This window comes from Oncorhynchus clarkii, unplaced genomic scaffold, assembly GCF_045791955.1.
Source record: "Oncorhynchus clarkii lewisi isolate Uvic-CL-2024 unplaced genomic scaffold, UVic_Ocla_1.0 unplaced_contig_12468_pilon_pilon, whole genome shotgun sequence".
Taxonomy (NCBI): Eukaryota; Metazoa; Chordata; class Actinopteri; order Salmoniformes; family Salmonidae; genus Oncorhynchus; species Oncorhynchus clarkii.
In genome coordinates, this window is record NW_027261138.1 from 549,166 (window position 1) to 572,318 (window position 23,153).

Genomic DNA, 23,153 nt, shown 5'->3' on the forward strand with positions numbered 1-23,153 from the left:
GTATCCCCCCTTTCCCCTTTACAACTGACTAGGTATCCCCCCTTTCCCCTTTACAACTGACTAGGTATCCCCCTTTCCCTTTACAACTGACTAGGTATCCCCCCTTTCCCCTTTACAACTGACTAGGTATCCCCCCTTTCCCCTTTACAACTGACTAGGTATCCCCCCTTTCCATTTCCAACTGACTAGGTATCCCCCCTTTCCCTTTACAACTGACTAGGTATCCCCCCTTCCCCTTTACAACTGACTAGGTATCCCCCTTCCCCTTTACAACTGACTAGGTATCCCCCCTTTCCCTTTACAACTGACTAGGTATCCCCCTTTACAACTGACTAGGTATCCCCCCTTTCCCTTTACAACTGACTAGGTATCCCCCTTTACAACTGACTAGGTATCCCCTCTTTCCCTTTACAACTGACTAGGTATCTCCCCTTTACAACTGACTAGGTATCCCCCTTTTCCATTTACAACTGACTAGGTATCCCCCCTTTCCCTTTACAACTGACTAGGTATCCCCCCTTTCCCTTTACAACTGACTAGGTATCTCCCTTTACAACTGACTAGGTATCCCCCCTTTTCCCTTTACAACTGACTAGGTATCTCCCTTTACAACTGACTAGGTATCCCCCCTTTCCCTTTACAACTGACTAGGTATCTCCCTTTCCCTTTACAACTGACTAGGTATCTCCCCTTTCCCTTTACAACTGACTAGGTATCCCCCCTTTTCCCTTTACAACTGACTAGGTATCTCCCTTTACAACTGACTAGGTATCCCCCCTTTTCCCTTTACAACTGACTAGGTATCTCCCTTTACAACTGACTAGGTATCCCCCCTTTCCCTTTACAACTGACTAGGTATCTCCCTTTCCCTTTACAACTGACTAGGTATCTCCCCTTTCCCTTTACAACTGACTAGGTATCCCCCCTTTTCCCTTTACAACTGACTAGGTATCTCCCCTTTCCCTTTACAACTGACTAGGTATCCCCCCTTTCCCTTTACAACTGACTAGGTATCCCCCCTTTTCCCTTTACAACTGACTAGGTATCTCCCCTTTCCCTTTACAACTGACTAGGTATCTCCCCTTTCCCTTTACAACTGACTAGGTATCTCCCTTTACAACTGACTAGGGATCTCCCTTTACAACTGACTAGGTATCTCCCCTTTCCCTTTACAACTGACTAGGTATCTCCCCTTTCCCTTTACAACTGACTAGGTATCTCCCTTTACAACTGACTAGGTATCTTCCTTTACAACTGACTAGGTATCTTTCTTTACAACTGACTAGGTATCTTCCTTTACAACTGACTAGGTATCTCCCCTTCCCTTTTTAACAATAACATAATGAAAAGGTTATTTAAACACTATTAAGGCTCCTTACTGCCTTTCCATTTGAGGGGAGATTTTACGGCACACAATAGTGATTCATCATATTCCATTTTTTATTATAACTTTTGCATAACATGTAAATCATTCCTTTGTCGTAAAAGTTCACCATTAATCTCTTTCATAACTAATCAATTATAGTTTGTAACAGTGCTCAATGCAAACGCTCAACATTAGCTTGAAATGACCCGCTGAATTTGAGTTGTCAATTGAAAGTGATTTAATGAAGCTCTCTCTCATTTATAAAGCATGAGGTTTTATATTAATATAATACTTTGGGATTGTTTTTACTTTGTTCTGTTTTATTCAGTTGCAGTAAGTCTGGCGCATACAATGTGGAAATGACAGTTTTTTTTTGTGGTTTCTTTTACTCAGTGATTTGTACTGTAATGAATCGTTTTTAAAAAATGTTTCTTATTTTCAGTGCCACCCCAGTGGCTGTCTGATCGATCTGTGTCTACAAATGGGAGTCATCATGGTACTGAAACAGATCTGGAACAACTTCATGGAGCTGGGTTATCCGTAAGGACCGTGGAATTACTCTCTCTGTCTCTCTCTCTCTCTCTCTCTCTGTCTCTCTCTCTCTCTCTCTCTCTCTCTCTCTGTCTCTCTGTCTCTCTGTCTCTCTGTCTCTCTCTCTCTCTCTCTCTCTCTCTCTCTCTCTCTCTCTCTCTCTGTCTCTCTCTGTCTCTCTCTCTCTCTCTGTCTCTCTCTCTGTCTCTCTCTCTGTCTCTCTCTCTGTCTCTCTCTCTCTCTCTCTCTCTGTCTCTCTCTCTCTCTGTCTCTCTCTGTCTCTCTCTCTCTCTCTCTCTCTCTCTCTGTCTCTCTCTCTCTCTCTCTCTCTCTGTGTCTCTCTCTCTCTCGCTCTCTCTCTCACACACACTCGGTCTGTCTGGGTTATCCGTAAGGACCGTGGAATTACTCTCTCTGTCTCTCTCTCTCTCTCTCTCTCTCTCTCTCTCTCTCTCTCTCTCTCTCTCTCTCTCTCTCTCTCTCTCTCTCTCTCTGTCTCTCTCTGTCTCTCTGTCTCTCTGTCTCTCTCTCTCTCTCTCTCTCTCTCTCTCTCTCTCTCTCTCTCTCTCTCTCTGTCTCTCTCTCTCTCTCTCTCTCTCTCTCTCTCTCTCTCTCTCTGTCTCTCTCTCTCTCTCTCTCTCTCTCTCTCTCTGTCTCTGTCTCTCTCTCTCTCTCTCTGTCTCTCTCTCTCTCTCTGTCTCTCTCTCTCTCTCTGTCTCTCTCTGTCTCTCTCTCTCTCTGTCTCTCTCTCTCTGTCTGTCTCTCTCTCTCTCTCTCTCTCTCTCTCTCTCTCTCTCACACACACTCGGTCTGTCTGTCTCCTTCTCCCTGTCGCTCTCTCCCTCTTTCTGTCGCTCTCTCCTTCTCTCTCCTTCTGCCTGTCGCTCCCTCCTCTCTCTCTGTCTCTCTCTCCCTCTCTCTGTCTCTCTCTCTCTCTCTCTCTCTCTCTCTCTCTCTCTCTCTCTCTCTCTCTCTCTCTCTGTCTCTCTCTGTCTCTCTCTCTCTCTGTCTCTCTCTCTCTCTCTCTCTCTCTCTCTCTCTCTCTCTCTCTCTCTCTCTCTCTCTCTCTCTCTCACACACACTCGGTCTGTCTGTCTCCTTCTCCCTGTCGCTCTCTCCCTCTTTCTGTCGCTCTCTCCTTCTCTCTCCTTCTGCCTGTCGCTCCCTCCCGCTCCCTCAGTCTCTCCCTCTGTTGCTCGCTCACTCCCGCTCCCTCCGTTTCTCTCGCGCTCTCCCCGTCTGCAAATATCAGTTGAGCAGTGAATTTCAAACAGATTCAACCACAAAGACCTGGGAGATGTTCCACTGCCTCGCAAAGGAGGGAACCTATTGGGAGATGGGTAAAAATAAAAAGTAGACATTGAATATCCCTTTGAGCATGGTGAAGTTATTAATGACACTTTGGATCAAAACACCCAGTCACTACAAAGATACAGGCGTCCTTCCTAACTCAGTTGCTGGAGAGGAAGGAAACCGCTCAGGGATTTCACCAGGAAGCCAATGGTGACTTTAACACAGTTACATAGTTTAATGGCTGTGATGGGAGGAAACTGAGGATGGATCAACAACATTGTAGTTACTCCACAGTACTAACCTAATTGACAAGTGAAAAAAAGGAATCCTGTACAGAATAAAAACATTCCAAAACACACATCCTGTTTGCAACAAGGTACTAAAGTAATACTGCAAAACATGTGGCAAAGCAATTCACTTTTTGTCCTGATTACAAAGTGTTATATTTGGGGCAAATCCAATACCACACATTACTGAGTTCCACTGTTCATATGTTGAAGCATAGAGGTGGCTGAATCATGTTATGGGTATGCTTGTAATTGTTAAGAACTGGGGAGCTTTACAGGATAAAACAGAAACCGGATGGAACTAAGTACAGGCAAAATTGTTAGGGACGGAGTGTTTTGTTTGTTTTTATTATTTTTTAAGAAACTTAATGGACCAAAATCCTAGAGGAAAACCTGGATCAGTCTGCTTTCCACCAGACTCTGGGAGATGAATCCACCTTTCAGCAGGACAATAACCTAAAACACACGGCCAAATCTACACTGGAGTTGCTTACCAATAAACCAGTTACTCTTCCTGAGTGGCCAAGTTACTTGTCTTAAATCTACTTGTAAATCTATTTCAAGACCTGAAAATGGTTGTCTAGCAATGATCAACAACCAATTTGAAAGAGCTTGAAGAAATTTGAAAAGAATAATGAGCAAATGTTGCACAATCCAGATGTGGAAAGCTCTTACAGACAGACCCAGAAACACCCACAGCTGTAATCACTGCCAAAGGTGCTTCTTCAAGGTATTGACTTAGGGAATACTTATTTAATTGAGATATTTCTGTATTTAATTTTCAATCAATTTGCTAACATTTCTAAAAACATGTTTTCACTTTGTTGATATGGGGTATTGTGTGTAGATGGTTGAGAAAAAATAATCTATTTAATCCATTTTCATTTCAGGCTGTAACACAGCAAATTGTGGAATGAGTGAAGGGGTATGAATATGACATAATATATATAATAATAATAATAATATTAATACTATATAATATATATAATAATACTATATAATATATGTAATAATAATACTATATATAATAATACTATATGATATATATATATATATACTAATAATACTATATAATATATATATACTAATACTATATAATAATAATACTATATATTATATATAATACAAATCATATATAATCATATATAATATATAGTATATATAATATATAGTCTCTATCACAGGGGAAGGATCTTTTAAACGAACAAAAAGAGACCTACAAACAGTTGTTACAACAACAAGAAAATAGCTTCAAATGTCCAAATACTGGTGGAGTCAACTAATAAAATTATAGAGAGGTCCAGACCTGAAGAACTAATTTGACTTGAAGAACAGTTTGCAGTTCTCCCAGGGTCAGCTCGACGAGTTGAAACAGGAGAACAGCAAGATGACAGCGTTCTGTAAGTCAAATGACTGAGACATCAGAGGGACAATCAAGGTGGAACAACATTGTTGTTGACAAAATTTCAGAATCGCCACATGAGACCTGGAACAGAGTCTGAGGACAAAGCGAGGGAAATGATCTCGGAGAAACTGAACATGGACCACAAGAATATTGAGGTGGATTGCGACCACAGGATTGGAAAAAGTGACTAGCCCAGGCCGATAGTGGTCAAGTTCCTGAAGTTCAAGGAGAAGGTAGCTGTTCTGGAATAAGCCAACAAGTTGAGAAGAACGTACAGCTTCCGCAACAAGGACTATCCTGAAGCTGTGCGCCAGAAGAGAAAATAACTGATCCCAGCCATTAAAAAGCTGCCAGAGGGCGTGGGGACATTGCTTACATCTGCTATGACAGGCTCATTGTCCACCCACCCTCCCTCCCAGAAGCCTAGAAGGGATGAGAGAGACAAGCCTAAGGGTTCGTAGCTTCAACCCCGCAGCGCACACACAGACTTACACACATCAACTGATTAAACTGCTGAATGTTTTTCAGTTTTTTCCTTTGTTCTTTTCCATATTATGTCTATCTCTGAGAAGCAGGAATGGGCTGAAAATAGCCCATATTGATATACACTATTTACAAAAGTATGTGGACACCACTTCAAATTAGTGGATTCGGCTATTTCAGCCACACCCGTTGCTGACAGGTGTATAAATCGAGCACACAGCCATGCATTCTCCATAGACAAACATTGACAGTAGAATGGCCTTACTGAAGAGCTCAGTGACTTTCCGCCACTTTCAGTGGCTTTTAATACAAAATATCAGAAGCCGAGCTGGTCCGCGGAACAACTCCCTTCCCTGAGCTCTGGCTCTGTATTTATACACATACAACATATGAGTCCATCCCACATCTGTTATTTCTTGGTTTCCTGTTTTTACCAGAATGGCAAATGCACTCTAAGTGTGTCCTCTTCCTCTTGTGGTCTACAGTATTATGTTTGTCCCTATATGTACCGTTTGCTCAAGGACTGTTCGTCGGGAACTTCATGAAATTAGTTGCCATGGCCAAGCAGCCGCACGCAAGCCTAAGATCCCCATGTGCAATGCCATGCGTTGGCTGGAGTGGTGTAAAGCTCCCCGCTATTGGATTGTGGGGCAGTGGAAACGCATTCTCTGAAGTGATGAATCACGCTTCACCATCTGGCAGTCTGACAGATGAATCTGGGTTAGGCGGATGCCAGGAGAACGCTCCCTGCCCCAATTCATAGAGTCAAATATAACGTTTGGTGGAGGAGGAATAATGGTCTGGGGCTGTTTTTCATGGTTCGGGCCCCATAGTTCCAGTGAAGGGAAATCTTAACACTACAGCATACAATGACATTCTAGATGATTCTGTGCTTCCAACTTTGTGGCAACAGTTTGAGGAAGGCCCTTTCCTGTTTCAGCATGACACTGCCCCCGTGCACAAAGCAAGGTCCATACAGAAGTGGTTTGTTGAGATTGGTGTGGAAGAACTTGACTGGCCTGCACAGAGCCCTGTCCTCAACCCCATCGAACACCTTTGGGATGAATTGGAACGCCGACTGTGAGCCAGGCCTAATCGCCCAACATCAGTGCCCGACCTCACTAATGCTCTTGTGGCTGAATGGCAGCAAGTCCTCGCAGCAATGTTCCAACATCTAGTGGAAAGCCTTCCCAGAAGAGTAGAGGCTGTTATAGCAGCAATGTTCCAACATCTAGTGGAAAGCCTTCCCAGAAGAGTGGAGGCTGTTATAGCAGCAATGTTCCAACATCTAGTGGAAAGCCTTCCCAGAAGAGTGGAGGCTGTTATAGCAGCAATGTTCCAACGTCTAGTGGAAAGCCTTCCCAGAAGAGTGGAGGCTGTTATAGCAGCAATGTTCCAACATCTAAATTAATTAATTAGTGTTTCTGCTGTCCTGGTCTAGTGTTTCTGCTGTCCTGGTCTAGTGTTTCTGCTGTCCTGGTCTAGTGTTTCTGCTGTCCTGGTCTAGTGTTTCTGATGTCCTGGTCTAGTGTTTCTGCTGTCCTGGTCTAGTGTTTCTGCTGTCCTGGTCTAGTGTTTCTGATGTCCTGGTCTAGTGTTTCTGCTGTCCTGGTGTAGTGTTTCTGCTGTCCTGGTCTAGTGTTTCTGCTGTCCTGGTCTAGTGTTTCTGCTGTCCTGGTCTAGTGTTTCTGCTGTCCTGGTCTAGTGTTTCTGATGTCCTGGTCTAGTGTTTCTGCTGTCCTGGTCTAGTGTTTCTGCTGTCCTGGTCTAGTGTTTCTGCTGTCCTGGTCTAGTGTTTCTGATGTCCTGGTCTAGTGTTTCTGCTGTCCTGGTCTAGTGTTTCTGCTGTCCTGGTCTAGTGTTTCTGCTGTCCTGGTCTAGTGTTTCTGCTGTCCTGGTCTAGTGTTTCTGCTGTCCTGGTCTAGTGTTTCTAGTGTTTCTGCTGTCCTGGTCTAGTGTTTCTGCTGTCCTGGTCTAGTGTTTCTGCTGTCCTGGTCTAGTGTTTCTGCTGTCCTGGTCTAGTGTTTCTGCTGTCCTGGTCTAGTGTTTCTGCTGTCCTGGTCTAGTGTTTCTGCTGTCCTGGTCTAGTGTTTCTGCTGTCCTGGTCTAGTGTTTCTGCTGTCCTGGTCTAGTGTTTCTGATGTCCTGGTCTAGTGTTTCTGATGTCCTGGTCTAGTGTTTCTAGTGTTTCTGCTGTCCTGGTCTAGTGTTTCTGCTGTCCTGGTTTCTAGTGTTTCTGCTGTCCTGGTCTAGTGTTTCTGCTGTCCTGGTCTAGTGTTTCTGCTGTCCTGGTCTAGTGTTTCTGCTGTCCTGGTCTAGTGTTTCTGTGTCCTGGTCTAGTGTTTCTGCTGTCCTGGTCTAGTGTTTCTGCTGTCTGGTCTGTGTCTAGTGTTTCTGCTGTCCTGGTCTAGTGTTTCTGCTGTCCTGGTCTTGTGTTTCTGCTGTCCTGGTCTAGTGTTTCTGCTGTCCTGGCCTAGTGTTTCTGCTGTCCTGGTCTAGTGTTTCTAGTGTTTCTGCTGTCCTGGTCTAGTGTTTCTGCTGTCCTGTGTCTAGTGTTTCTGCTGTCCTGGTCTAGTGTTTCTGCTGTCCTGGTCTAGTGTTTCTGCTGTCCTGGTCTAGTGTTTCTGCTGTCCTGGTCTAGTGTTTCTGCTGTCCTGGCCTTGTGTTTCTGCTGTCCTGGTCTAGTGTTTCTGCTGTCCTGGTCTAGTGTTTCTGCTGTCCTGGTCTAGTGTTTCTAGTGTTTCTGCTGTCCTGGTCTAGTGTTTCTGCTGTCCTGGTCTAGTGTTTCTGCTGTCCTGGCCTTGTGTTTCTAGTGTTTCTGTCCTGGTCTAGTGTTTCTGCTGTCTGGTCTGTGTTTCTAGTGTTTCTGCTGTCCTGGTCTAGTGTTTCTGCTGTCCTGGTCTAGTGCTGTCCTGGTCTAGTGTTTCTGCTGTCCTGGTCTAGTGTTTCTGCTGTCCCTGCTGTCTAGTGTTTCTGCTGTCCTGGTCTAGTGTTTCTGCTGTCCTGGCCTTGTGTTTCTGCTGTCCTGGTCTAGTGTTTCTGCTGTCCTGGTCTAGTGTTTCTGCTGTCCTGGTCTAGTGTTTCTAGTGTCCTGATCTAGTGTTTCTGCTGTCCTGATCTAGTGTTTCTGCTGTCCTGGCCTTGTGTTTCTGCTGTCCTGGTCTAGTGTTTCTGCTGTCCTGGTCTAGTGTTTCTGCTGTCCTGGTCTAGTGTTTCTGCTGTCCTGGCCTAGTGTTTCTGCTGTCCTGGTCTAGTGTTTCTGCTGTCCTGGTCTAGTGTTTCTGCTGTCCTGGCCTAGTGTTTCTGCTGTCCTGGCCTTGTGTTTCTGCTGTCCTGGTCTAGTGTTTCTGCTGTCCTGGTCTAGTGTTTCTGCTGTCCTGGTCTAGTGTTTCTGCTGTCCTGGTCTAGTGTTTCTGCTGTCCTGGTCTAGTGTTTCTGCTGTCCTGGTCTAGTGTTTCTGCTGTCCTGGTCTAGTGTTTCTGCTGTTTCTGCTGTCCTGGTCTAGTGTTTCTGCTGTCCTGCTGTCCTGGTCTAGTGTTTCTGCTGTCCTGGTCTAGTGTTTCTGCTGTCCTGGCCTAGTGTTTCTGCTGTCCCTAGTGTTTCTGCTGTCCTGGTCTAGTGTTGCTCTGCTGTCCTGGTCTAGTGTTTCTGCTGTCCTGGTCTAGTGTTTCTGCTGCCCTGGTCTAGTGTTTCTGCTGTCCTGGTCTAGTGTTTCTGCTGTCCTGGTCTAGTGTTTCTGCTGTCCTGGTCTGTCCTGGTCTAGTGTTTCTGCTGTCCTGGTCTAGTGTTTCTGCTGTCCTGGTCTAGTGTTTCTGCTGTCCTGGTCTAGTGTTTCTGCTGTCCTTCTGCTGTCCTGGTCTAGTGTTTCTGCTGTCCTGGTCTAGTGTTTCTGCTGTCCTGGTCTAGTGTTTCTGCTGTCCTGGTCTAGTGTTTCTGCTGTTTCTGCTGTCCTGGTCTAGTGTTTCTGCTGTCCTGGTCTAGTGTTTCTGCTGTCCTGGTCTAGTGTTTCTGCTGTCCTGGTCTAGTGTTTCTGTTGTCCTGGTCTAGTGTTTCTGCTGTCCTGGTCTAGTGTTTCTGCTGTCCTGGTCTAGTGTTTCTGCTGTCCTGGTCTAGTGTTTCTGCTGTCCTGGTCTAGTGTTTCTGCTGTCCTGGTCTAGTGTTTCTGCTGTCCTGGTCTAGTGCCTTGTGTTTCTGCTGTCCTTCTGCTGTCCTGGTCCAGTGTTTCTGCTGTCCTGGCCTTGTGTTTCTGCTGTCCTGGTCTAGTGTTTCTGCTGTCCTGGTCTAGTGTTTCTGCTGTCCTGGTCTAGTGTTTCTGCTGTCCTGGTCTAGTGTTTCTGCTGTCCTGGTCTAGTGTTTCTGCTGTCCTGGTCTAGTGTTTCTGCTGTCCTGGTCTAGTGTTTCTGCTGTCCTGGTCTAGTGTTTCTGCTGTCCTGGCCTAGTGTTTCTGCTGTCCTGGTCTAGTGTTTCTAGTGTTTCTGCTGTCCTGGTCTAGTGTTTCTAGTGTTTCTGCTGTCCTGGTCTAGTGTTTCTGCTGTCCTGGTCTAGTGTTTCTGCTGTCCTGGTCTAGTGTTTCTGCTGTCCTGGTCTAGTGTTTCTAGTGTTTCTGCTGTCCTGGCCTAGTGTTTCTGCTGTCCTGGTCTAGTGTTTCTAGTGTTTCTGCTGTCCTGGTCTAGTGTTTCTGCTGTCCTGGTCTAGTGTTTCTGCTGTCCTGGTCTAGTGTTTCTAGTGTTTCTGCTGTCCTGGCCTAGTGTTTCTGCTGTCCTGGTCTAGTGTTTCTGCTGTCCTGGTCTAGTGTTTCTGCTGTCCTGGTCTAGTGTTTCTGCTGTCCTGGTCTAGTGTTTCTGCTGTCCTGGTCTAGTGTTTCTGCTGTCCTGGTCTAGTGTTTCTGCTGTCCTGGTCTAGTGTTTCTGCTGTCCTGGTCTAGTGTTTCTGCTGTCCTGGTCTAGTGTTTCTGCTGTCCTGGTCTAGTGTTTCTGATGTCCTGGTCTAGTGTTTCTGCTGTCCTGGTCTAGTGTTTCTGCTGTCCTGGCCTAGTGTTTCTGCTGTCCTGGCCTAGTGTTTCTGCTGTCCTGGCCTAGTGTTTCTGCTGTCCTGGTCTAGTGTTTCTGCTGTCCTGGTCTAGTGTTTCTGCTGTCCTGGTCTAGTGTTTCTGCTGTCCTGGTCTAGTGTTTCTGCTGTCCTGGCCTAGTGTTTCTGCTGTCCTGGCCTAGTGTTTCTGCTGTCCTGGTCTAGTGTTTCTGCTGTCCTGGTCTAGTGTTTCTGCTGTCCTGGTCTAGTGTTTCTGCTGTCCTGGTCTAGTGTTTCTGCTGTCCTGGTCTAGTGTTTCTGCTCTCCTGGTCTAGTGTTTCTGCTCTCCTGGTCTAGTGTTTCTGCTCTCCTGGTCTAGTGTTTCTGCTGTCCTGGTCTAGTGTTTCTAGTGTTTCTGCTGTCCTGGTCTAGTGTTTCTGCTGTCCTGGTCTGGTGTTTCTGCTGTCCTGGATGTGTGTGTTAAGCTGCATCTACACAGGATACACAATTCTGATATTTTTCCCAATTATTGGCCAAAACTCTTATCTGAATTGTCAAAATACCAATTAGTGGAAAGTATCAGAATTGTACTGCCTGTGTAAACGTAGCGAAACAGACTTGGCATAAAGCTACAAACTGTCGTCATGTTGGGTCTGGTTTTGTGTGTTTCTGTACAGTCTGAGCTATGGAGAGAGGCTCAAGATCTCGTCTCATTACCACATGAAAAGTATTTTGTTCAGCTGAAGAACGAAAAAAACACATGGAATCCTTCTCAGTGCATGTTCAGCTTAGTGTTCCTACAGGACTTCGTCAGGGACAATTGGGTTTGAGTTTACAGATAGCTAAAGTTTTATTGTATTATGCCATGTTTACAGTCTACTGCAGAACTGGTGGTCTCACAGGATGATCGTCCTCTCTTTCTCTCTCTCTCTCTCTCTCGCTCTCTCTCTCTCTCTCTCTCTCTCTCTCTCTCTCTCTCTAGTCTGCTTCAGAACTGGTGGTCTCGCAGGAAAATGAAGCAGACAGAGAGTAAGGAGAGGACAGGAGGGGGACAGAATGTGGAGAACAAAGTACAGCTTCCTCAGTGGGACAAAGACTGGAACCTGCAGCCCATGAACGCCCACGGACTGGTGGATGAGTACCTGGAGATGGGTAAGACATATTAGCCATGTTACCACGGACTGGTGGATGAGTACCTGGAGATGGGTCAGACATATTAGCCATGTTACCACGGACTGGTGGATGAGTACCTGGAGATGGGTCAGACATATTAGCCATGTTACCATGGACTGGTGGATGAGTACCTGGAGATGGGTCAGACATATTAGCCATGTTACCATGGACTGGTGGATGAGTACCTGGAGATGGGTCAGACATATTAGCCATGTTACCATGGACTGGTGGATGAGTACCTGGAGATGGGTAAGACATATTAGCCATGTTACCATGGACTGGTGGATGAGTACCTGGAGATGGGTCAGACATATTAGCCATGTTACCATGGACTGGTGGATGAGTACCTGGAGATGGGTCAGACATATTAGCCATGTTACCATGGACTGGTGGATGAGTACCTGGAGATGGGTCAGACATATTAGCCATGTTACCATGGACTGGTGGATGAGTACCTGGAGATGGGTCAGACATATTAGCCATGTTACCATGGACTGGTGGATGAGTACCTGGAGATGGGTAAGACATATTAGCCATGTTACCATGGACTGGTGGATGAGTACCTGGAGATGGGTCAGACATATTAGCCATGTTACCATGGACTGGTGGATGAGTACCTGGAGATGGGTCAGACATATTAGCCATGTTACCATGGACTGGTGGATGAGTACCTGGAGATGGGTCAGACATATTAGCCATGTTACCATGGACTGGTGGATGAGTACCTGGAGATGGGTCAGACATATTAGCCATGTTACCACGGACTGGTGGATGAGTACCTGGAGATGGGTAAGACATATTAGCCATGTTACCATGGACTGGTGGATGAGTACCTGGAGATGGGTCAGACATATTAGCCATGTTACCATGGACTGGTGGATGAGCACCTGGAGATGGGTCAGACATATTAGCCATGTTACCACGGACTGGTGGATGAGTACCTGGAGATGGGTCAGACATATTAGCCATGTTACCACGGACTGGTGGATGAGTACCTGGAGATGGGTCAGACATATTAGCCATGTTACCATGGACTGGTGGATGAGTACCTGGAGATGGGTCAGACATATTAGCCATGTTACCATGGACTGGTGGATGAGTACCTGGAGATGGGTCAGACATATTAGCCATGTTACCATGGACTGGTGGATGAGTACCTGGAGATGGGTCAGACATATTAGCCATGTTACCACGGACTGGTGGATGAGTACCTGGAGATGGGTCAGACATATTAGCCATGTTACCATGGACTGGTGGATGAGTACCTGCAGATGGGTCAGACATTTCAGCTATTTATGTCACCTTGGCAAATACCTTTGATCTCAATGAACTTCCCTGATTAAATAACAATAATGTACAGTGAAAGAGTACAAAGCCCAGAGGACAACGCTTATTCCAATGTGGTCTTTGATGGTTCTGTGATGTTTTTATGTTGTGTTTTTTTTAAATCAATAAAAATGTGTTTGGTTAAATCTGTTACGTTGCCTTGCGCCTGTATTCAGTTCGCCTTTGACTGAGGTCACTGTGTTCCACAGAGGACTTCTACTGAGGCCCACCACAACAGGATGTTCAAAACCTGACCACAACCACTTCCTCCTCTTCCTCCTTCTCTTTCCCCCCCCCCCCCCCTCCTTCCCTCCTCAGTTCTCCAGTTTGGTTTCATCACCATCTTCGTAGCTGCGTTCCCGTTGGCTCCTCTCCTGGCTCTGCTCAACAACATCATTGAGATCCGTCTGGATGCCTACAAGTTTGTCACCCAGTGGAGGAGGCCCATGCCTGCCAGAGCCACAGACATAGGTCAGTAGTACTGAAAACTCTGTTGAACCGGTAGGTAGCGGGCCTGCAATCGGAAGGTTGCTGGTTTCAAATCCCAAGTCGGGGATGTCGAAAGAAACGCACACCTTTTTAGTGCCAGGTGCTGGCAAGCGGAGTGGAACACTTAAAACATATATTTGTATAGAAATAAAGGAGAGCAGCACACTCTAGGAGCTCAGATGCAAAAAAACGTTTAGACCGACAAGCTGCCTTCATCCGGGTATAAAGACAAACACAGCATGGATGACTCATGTGTAAGTGCCATTGCGTTGCGCTCAGCCGTTACATTTGTAGTTTCCATCCAGTAGAGGCGCAACTACACGTTGTGCAGGGATATCTTGGGGTGGTAAATCAGAGTTTACCAGCTGATCTCTGAGGTTTCTGCCCCGAGTGAGAATACGACCAAGGGAGGGTCTGAAAACACATTACCGAGACTATCATCGGATTTTAGAATGTGCCAATGTTTGTGAACGATTCCCAAGAATGCTTATTTTTGCGAGACTGACCTTGAAAAAGGGTCATGTTTTGTTTTCAATTTTCTCAACGGCGGTATTATTAATCTGGTCATTTTTGTACCCCCTCTCCTTGAATTTTCTTTGCGTCTCAGCCAATATTTCTGTCAATCTCATTTGGTTTTTGCAGAATTAGCTGTAGGGCAAACTGTTTTTCAAGGGAAGCTGCTTACGATCAGTAGGTTTCCTGTAAAGATCAGTGTATAGAACATTATCTTCACACAAGATCAGAAGATCAAGAAAACTGATTTGATGTGTATCAGATTGCATAGTAAATCTCAGATGCTCAGAACAGGAGTTAAGAAAAGCATGGAACGCCTGGAGCTGTTTGGCATCACTCCTCCATGGAACGCCTGGAGCTGTTTGGCATCACTCCTCCATAGAACGCCTGGAGCTGTTTGGCATCACCCCTCCATGGAACGCCTGGAGCTGTTTGGCATCACTCCTCCATGGAACGCCTGGAGCTGTTTGGCATCACCCCTCCATGGAACGCCTGGAGCTGTTTGGCATCACTCCTCCATGGAACGCCTGGAGCTGTTTTGCATCACTCCTCCATGGAACGCCTGGAGCTGTTTGGCATCACTCCTCCATGGAACGCCTGGAGCTGTTTGGCATCACACCTCCATGGAACGCCTGGAGCTGTTTGGCATCACTCCTCCATGGAACGCCTGGAGCTGTTTGGCATCACCCCTCCATGGAACGCCTGGAGCTGTTTTGCATCACCCCTCCATGGAACGCCTGGAGCTGTTTGGCATCACTCCTCCATGGAACGCCTGGAGCTGTTTGGCATCACTCCTCCATGGAACGCCTGGAGCTGTTTGGCATCACTCCTCCATGGAACGCCTGGAGCTGTTTGGCATCACTCCTCCATGGAACGCCTGGAGCTGTTTGGCATCACCCCTCCATAGAACGCCTGGAGCTGTTTGGCATCACCCCTCCATAGAACGCCTGGAGCTGTTTGGCATCACTCCTCCATGGAACGCCTGGAGCTGTTTGGCATCACTCCTCCATGGAACGCCTGGAGCTGTTTGGCATCACTCCTCCATGGAACGCCTGGAGCTGTTTGGCATCACCCCTCCATAGAACGCCTGGAGCTGTTTGGCATCACTCCTCCATGGAACGCCTGGAGCTGTTTGGCATCACTCCTCCATGGAACGCCTGGAGCTGTTTGGCATCACCCCTCCATAGAACGCCTGGAGCTGTTTGGCATCACTCCTCCATGGAACGCCTGGAGCTGTTTGGCATCACCCCTCCATAGAACGCCTGGAGCTGTTTGGCATCACCCCTCCATAGAACGCCTGGAGCTGTTTGGCATCACTCCTCCATGGAACGCCTGGAGCTGTTTGGCATCACTCCTCCATGGAACGCCTGGAGCTGTTTGGCATCACCCCTCCATGGAACGCCTGGAGCTGTTTGGCATCACTCCTCCATGGAACGCCTGGAGCTGTTTGGCATCACTCCTCCATGGAACGCCTGGAGCTGTTTGGCATCACTCCTCCATGGAACGCCTGGAGCTGTTTGGCATCACTCCTCCATGGAACGCCTGGAGCTGTTTGGCATCACTCCTCCATGGAACGCCTGGAGCTGTTTGGCATCACTCCTCCATGGAACGCCTGGAGCTGTTTGGCATCACCCCTCCATTGAATGCCTGGAGCTGTTTGGCATCACTCCTCCATGGAACGCCTGGAGCTGTTTGGCATCACTCCTCCATGGAACGCCTGGAGCTGTTTGGCATCACCCCTCCATGGAACGCCTGGAGCTGTTTGGCATCACTCCTCCATGGAACGCCTGGAGCTGTTTGGCATCACTCCTCCATGGAACGCCTGGAGCTGTTTGGCATCACCCCTCCATGGAACGCCTGGAGCTGTTTTGCATCACTCCTCCATGGAACGCCTGGAGCTGTTTGGCATCACTCCTCCATGGAATGCCTGGAGCTGTTTGGCATCACTCCTCCATGGAACGCCTGGAGCTGTTTGGCATCACTCCTCCATGGAACGCCTGGAGCTGTTTGGCATCACTCCTCCATGGAACGCCTGGAGCTGTTTGGCATCACTCCTCCATAGAATGCCTGGAGCTGTTTGGCATCACTCCTCCATGGAATGCCTGGAGCTGTTTGGCATCACTCCTCCATGGAACGCCTGGAGCTGTTTGGCATCACTCCTCCATAGAATGCCTGGAGCTGTTTGGCATCACTCCTCCATAGAATGCCTGGAGCTGTTTGGCATCACTCCTCCATAGAATGCCTGGAGCTGTTTGGCATCACTCCTCCATGGAACAAAAATATAATCAATATACCGTTTCCACATAATGATGTGAGGCAAGAAAACATTTTGGAGAGGATTGAAAATTGACTGTTTCTCCATGTAACCCACATACACATTAGCATAGTTAGGAGCATAGTCAAATCCCAAGTCGGAAATGCCATTTCCTACCATTTTGCTCTTGAGCCCTTTTTCTGAGTTTCTCTGCGGACCAGCTGTAGTGTTGTTCCCTGTTGTTCCCTGTTGTCCCTGTCTGACAGGCTGTTGTCCCTGTTGTTCCCTGTTGTTCCCTGTTGTTCCCTGTTGTTCCCTGTTGTTCCCTGTTGTCCCTGTTGTTCCCTGTTGTTCCCTGTTGTCCCTGTTGTTCCCTGTTGTCCCTGTTGTCCCTGTTGTTCCCTGTTGTTCCCTGTTGTTCCCTGTTGTCCCTGTCTGACAGGCTGTTGTCCCTGTTGTTCCCTGTTGTTCCCTGTTGTTCCCTGTTGTTCCTGTCTGACAGGCTGTTGTTCCCTGTTGTCCCTGTCTGACAGGCTGTTATCCCTGTTGTCCCTGTCCTACAGGCTGTTGTCCCTGTTGTTCCCTGTCCTACAGGCTGTTGTCCCTGTTGTTCCCTGTCTGACAGGCTGTTGATCCCTGTTGTCCCTGTCCTACAGGCTGTTGTCCCTGTTGTTCCCTGTCCTACAGGCTGTTGTCCCTGTTGTTCCCTGTCTGACAGGCTGTTGATCCCTGTTGTCCCTGTCCTACAGGCTGTTGTTCCCTGTCTGACAGGCTGTTGTCCCTACTCTAACAGGTATCTGGCACGGTATCCTGGAGGGGATCGGCGTGCTGTCTGTCATCACCAACGCCTTCGTCATCGCCATCACCTCCGACTACATCCCCCGCTTCGTCTACGCGTTCAAATACGGACCCTGTGTGGACAAGAGATACCGTCAGGACGAGTAGGTCCATCCTCTACTCCCGCTTTGGTCATCTATGTCCTCTACTCCCACTTTGGTCATCTATGTCCTCTACTCCCGCTTTGGTCATCTATGTCCTCTACTCCCGCTTTGGTCATCTATGTCCTCTACTCCCACTTTGGTCATCTATGTCCTCTACTCCCGCGTTGGTCATCTATGTCTACTGTCTGTTCTCGTCTCTTCGTACGAAGCAGAACATTCTAGTCTACGGGGTGACTTGTGTTTCAACAGGCCTTTTACTTTACCTATAACATGTAAATGTGCCAATCTACAGGGCAATGTGTGTCTCAATATTACTTTACTGTAGGCTTATTGGACAGGACAATGTGTGTCTCAATATTACTTTACTGTAGGCTTATTGGACAGGGCAATGTGTGTCTCAATATTACTTTACTGTAGGCTTATTGGACAGGACAATGATCACTGTTACTTTACTGTAGGCTTATTGGACAGGACAATGATCACTGTTACTTTACTGTAGGCTTATTGGACAGGACAATGATCACTGTTACTTTACTGTAGGCTTATTGGACAGGACAATGATCACTGTTACTTTACTGTAGGCTTATTGGACAGGACAATGATCACTGTTACTTTACTGTAGGCTTATTGGACAGGACAATGATCACTGTTACTTTACTGTAGGCTTATTGGACAGGACAATGATCACTGTTACTTTACTGTAGGCTTATTGGACAGGACATTGATCACTGTTACTTTACTGTAGGCTTATTGGACAGGACAATGATCACTGTTACTTTACTGTAGGCTTATTGGACAGGACAATGATCACTGTTACTTTACTGTAGGCTTATTGGACAGGACATTGATCACTGTTACTTTACTGTAGGCTTATTGGACAGGGCAATGATCACTGTTACTTTACTGTAGGCTTATTGGACAGGACAATGATCACTGTTACTTTACTGTAGGCTTATTGGACAGGACAATGATCACTGTTACTTTACTGTAGGCTTATTGGACAGGACAATGATCACTGTTACTTTACTGTAGGCTTATTGGACAGGACAATGATCACTGTTACTTTACTGTAGGCTTATTGGACAGGACATTGATCACTGTTACTTTACTGTAGGCTTATTGGACAGGACATTGATCACTGTTACTTTACTGTAGGCTTATTGGACAGGACATTGATCACTGTTACTTTACTGTAGGCTTATTGGACAGGACATTGATCACTGTTACTTTACTGTAGGCTTATTGGACAGGACATTGATCACTGTTACTTTACTGTAGGCTTATTGGACAGGACAATGATCACTGTTACTTTACTGTAGGCTTATTGGACAGGACAATGATCACTGTTACTTTACTGTAGGCTTATTGGACAGGACAATGATCACTGTTACTTTACTGTAGGCTTATTGGACAGGACAATGATCACTGTTACTTTACTGTAGGCTTATTGGACAGGACAATGATCACTGTTACTTTACTGTAGGCTTATTGGACAGGACATTGATCACTGTTACTTTACTGTAGGCTTATTGGACAGGACATTGATCACTGTTACTTTACTGTAGGCTTATTGGACAGGACAATGATCACTGTTACTTTACTGTAGGCTTATTGGACAGGACATTGATCACTGTTACTTTACTGTAGGCTTATTGGACAGGACATTGATCACTGTTACTTTACTGTAGGCTTATTGGACAGGACATTGATCACTGTTACTTTACTGTAAGCTTATTGGACAGGACAATGATCACTGTTACTTTACTGTAGGCTTATTGGACAGGACAATGATCACTGTTACTTTACTGTAGGCTTATTGGACAGGACAATGATCACTATTACTTTACTGTAGGCTTATTGGACAGGACAATGATCACTATTACTTTACTGTAGGCTTATTGGACAGGACAATGATCACTGTTACTTTACTGTAAGCTTATTGGACAGGACATTGATCATTGTTACTTTACTGTAAGCTTATTGGACAGGACAATGATCACTGTTACTTTACTGTAGGCTTATTGGACAGGACATTGATCACTGTTACTTTACTGTAAGCTTATTGGACAGGACAATGATCACTGTTACTTTACTGTAGGCTTATTGGACAGGACAATGATCACTGTTCATTTCTGTAAATGTGCTAGATTTAGACTGCCGGCTACTTTCGATTTGTAGTCGACGGTTCTGACCGAGCCCCGTCTCTCTTCCTGTCAGATGTCTGCGAGGCTACATGAACAGCAGTCTGTCTGTGTTCGACATGGGCGAACGCTGGAACGTGAGTGAGGAGCAGAGTAGATACTGCAGGTACAGAGACTACAGAGCCTCTCCCTGGAGCCCAGTACCATACGACTTCACTCTGCAGTTCTGGCACGTCCTGGCTGCAAGACTAGCCTTCATCATCGTCTTCGAGGTACGACAGCACACCCACGCTCTGTCTGTCTGTCTGCCTGTCTGTCTGTCTATCTGTCTGGCATGTCCTGGCTGCAAGACTTCAAGGTATGTCAGCCTGGTCTGTCTGTCTGGCACGGTCTGTCTGCCCACCTGGCCTTCACCCTAGTCTTCGAGGTACGTCAGAAATCCCTTTCTTACTCTGTCCTATCGACACTGATTATAGCTATCAAGACCCTTCAGATGTGCAAACATCAAAGGGTTAGAGGGCCATCGTCTTCTCTTTGTCTGAGATCCGTCTCTGTGGTAATTATCTCTGGTGTGACTCTCTCTCTCTGTCTCTCTCTCTCTGTCTCTCTCTCTCTGTCTCTCTCTCTCTGTCTCTCTCTCTCTGTCTCTCTCTCTCTGTCTCTCTCTCTCTGTCTCTGTCTCTCTGTCTATCTATCTAATTCTATTCTATTCTATTCTATTCAAGGGCTTTATTGGCATGGGAAACATGTGTTAACATTGCCAAAGCAAGTGAGGTAGATAATATATACAGTGAATATATAAAGTGAAATAAACAATAAAAATTAACAGTAAACATTACACATACAGAAGTTTCAAAACAATAAAGACATTACAAATGTCATATTATATATATATATACAGTGTTTTAACAATGTACAAATGGTTAAAGGACACAAGATAAAATAAATAAGCATAAATATGGGTTGTATTTACAATGGTGTGTGTTCTTCACTGGTTGCCCTTTTCTCGTGGCAACAGGTCACAAATCTTGCTGCTGTGATGGCACACTGTGGAATTTCTCCCAGTAGATATGGGAGTTTTTCCAAATTGGATTTGTTTTCAAATTCTTTGTGGATCTGTGTAATCTGAGGGGAAATGTGTGTCTCTAATATGGTCATACATTGGGCACGAGGTTAGGAAGTGCAGCTCAGTTTCCACCTCATTTTGTGGGCAGTGTGCACATAGCCTGTCTTCTCTTGAGAGCCATATCTATCTATCTATCTATCTATCGAGAGATAATTACCACAGAGACGGATCTCAGACAAAGAGAAGACGATGGCCCTCTAACCCTTTGATGTTTGCCCATCTGAAGGGTCTTGATAGCTATAATCAGTGTCGATAGGACAGAGTAAGAAAGGGATTTCTGACGTACCTCGAAGACTAGGATGAAGGCCAGGTGGGCAGACAGACCGTGCCAGACAGACAGACCAGGCTGACATACCTTGAAGTCTTGCAGCCAGGACATGCCAGACAGATAGACAGACAGACAGGCACCTCAATCTGTCTCAGACACCGATTAGGTGTGTCAGAGGTAAGGCAGCAGGACGCAATGACCTGCGCATATTTCACATACTGCCGAGATTTAGAGGTTCACCAGTCCTTGCGTCCTCCTAGACGCTATGGCACCTAGCCTATAAGACTCTTCGGTTGAGTTTGTGTTTGTTGATTTTCTGTGATCTGAAAAAATGTCAAAAACAAAGTTATTTTTTTTTCATCCTCCGTTTCTCACTCCTCAGCACCTGGTGTTCGGAGTCAAGTCGTTCATCGCGTACCTGATCCCGGACATGCCCAAGAGTCTGTGTGACCGCATGCGGCGGGAGAAGTACCTGACGCAGGAGATGATGTATGAAGCAGAGTTGGAGCACCTGCAGGAGGAGAAGAAGAAGAAGAACGGCAGGAGATATCACCACGAGTGGCCTTAGTGTCAGTCGTGTTACGTTCCCCTGTACTACAGTACCTCGTCGGCATACCTACAGCATATACAGTACACTAACATGCTCTCTCTCACACACCAACACACACACACACATACACCCACACACACACACACACCAACACACACACCAACATACACACCAACACACACACTCACAGTAACATACACACCCACACACACACACACACACACACACACACCAACACACACACACACACACACACCAACACACACACCAACACACACACACACCAACATACACACACACACACAAACACACACACACCAACATACACACCAACATACATGCACACACACACACCAACACACACACACCAACATACACACACACCAAAATACACACACCAACATACACGCACACACAACATAAGCAGTCCCATTCTCCCTTCTGCACACCAAAGAAGCCCTCTTCGGTTACCAGAGGCCCTTCTCTGTCCCCGTCCTCTGTCCCCGTCCTCTGTCCCCGTCCTCTGTCCCCGTCCCCTATCCCCATCCTCTGTCCCCATCCTCTGTCCCCGTCCTCTGTCCCCGTCCTCTATCCCCATCCTCTATCCCTGTCCCCATCCTCTGTCCCCATCCTCTGTCCCCATCCTCTGTCCCCATCCTCTATACTCTGTCCCCATCCTCTATACTCTGTCCCCATCTTATATCCTTTGTCCCCATCCTCTATCCCCATCCTCTATCCCTGTCCCCATCCTCTATCCCTGTCCCCATCCTCTGTCCCCATCCTCTATCCTCTGTCCCCATCCTCTATACTCTGTCCCCATCCTCTATACTCTGTCCCCATCTTATATCCTTTGTCCCCATCCTCTATCCCCATCCTCTATCCCTGTCCCCATCCTCTATCCCTGTCCCCATCAAATATCCCTGTCCCCATCAAATATCCTCTGTCCCCATCCTCTGTCCCCATCCTCTGTCCTCTGTCCCCATCCTCTATCTCTGTCCCCATCAAATATCCTCTGTCCCCATCATCTGTCCCTGTCCTCTGTCCCCATCCTCTATCCCCATCCTCTATCCCTGTCCCCATCAAATATCCTCTGTCCCCGTCCTCTGTCCCCATCCTCTATCCTCTGTCCCCATCCTCTGTCCCTGTCCTCATCCTCTATCCCTGTCCCCATCCTCTATCCCTGTCCCCATCCTCTATCCCTGTCCCCATCCTCTATCCCTGTCCCCATCCTCTATCCTCTGTCCCCATCCTCTGTCCCTGTTCTCTGTCCCCATCCTCTATCCTCTGTCCCCATCCTCTATCCCTGTCCCCATCAAATACCCTCTGTCCCTGTCCTCTGTCCCCATCCTCTATCCTCTGTCCCCATCCTCTATCTCTGTCCCCATCCTCTATCCTCTGTCCCTGTCCTCTGTCCCCATCCTCTATCCTCTGTCCCCGTCCTCTATCCTCTGTCCCCATCCTCTATCCTCTGTCCCCATCCTCTATCCTCTGTCCCCATCCTCTATCCTCTGTCCCCATCCTCTATCCTCTGTCCCCGTCCTCTGTCCCTGTCCTCTGTCCCCATCAAATATCCTCTGTCCCCATCTTATATCCTCTGCCTCTATCCCCATCCTCTATCTCTCTCTGTCCCCACCCTTCTCTGTCCCCGTGTCCCTGTCCCCATAACTACCGTAATACTACTGTAATGTTGACTATGCAGAACAAGGTCTGCAGATCAGTTCACTGGTCCTCGGTGGTTTTGACTGGATGCCATGTTGAGTGTACCAGTCAAAGTGCTGTGGTCTGAGGGGTATTGACTGGTAGCCATGCTGAGTGTACCAGTCAAAGTGCTGTAGTCTGAGGGGTACTGACTGGTAGCCATGTTGAGTGTACCAGTCAAAGTGCTTTGATCTGAGGGGTATTGACTGGTAGCCATGTTGAGTGTACCAGTCAAAATGCTGTGGTATGAGGGGTATTGCTGTCTGTCCCTTTCTATGTCACTCTATTTCTATGTTGCAACT

The 23,153-nt window shown here is 46.8% G+C and overlaps 1 protein-coding gene across 1 annotated transcript in view; it reads left to right on the top strand.

The window, feature by feature from the left end:
* The window catches only part of LOC139405187 (anoctamin-3-like), an 80,967-nt gene extending 59,796 nt beyond the window's left edge, over window positions 1-21,171 (top strand). The window contains exons 21-26 of the mRNA XM_071147614.1: window positions 1,809-1,906; window positions 11,355-11,524; window positions 13,190-13,342; window positions 16,921-17,068; window positions 19,286-19,481; window positions 20,986-21,171. Coding sequence (XP_071003715.1) covers window positions 1,809-1,906; window positions 11,355-11,524; window positions 13,190-13,342; window positions 16,921-17,068; window positions 19,286-19,481; window positions 20,986-21,171 — 951 coding nt within the window. The remainder of the gene's footprint in view (window positions 1-1,808; window positions 1,907-11,354; window positions 11,525-13,189; window positions 13,343-16,920; window positions 17,069-19,285; window positions 19,482-20,985) is intronic.
* The last annotated feature ends 1,982 nt before the right edge of the window (window positions 21,172-23,153 follow it).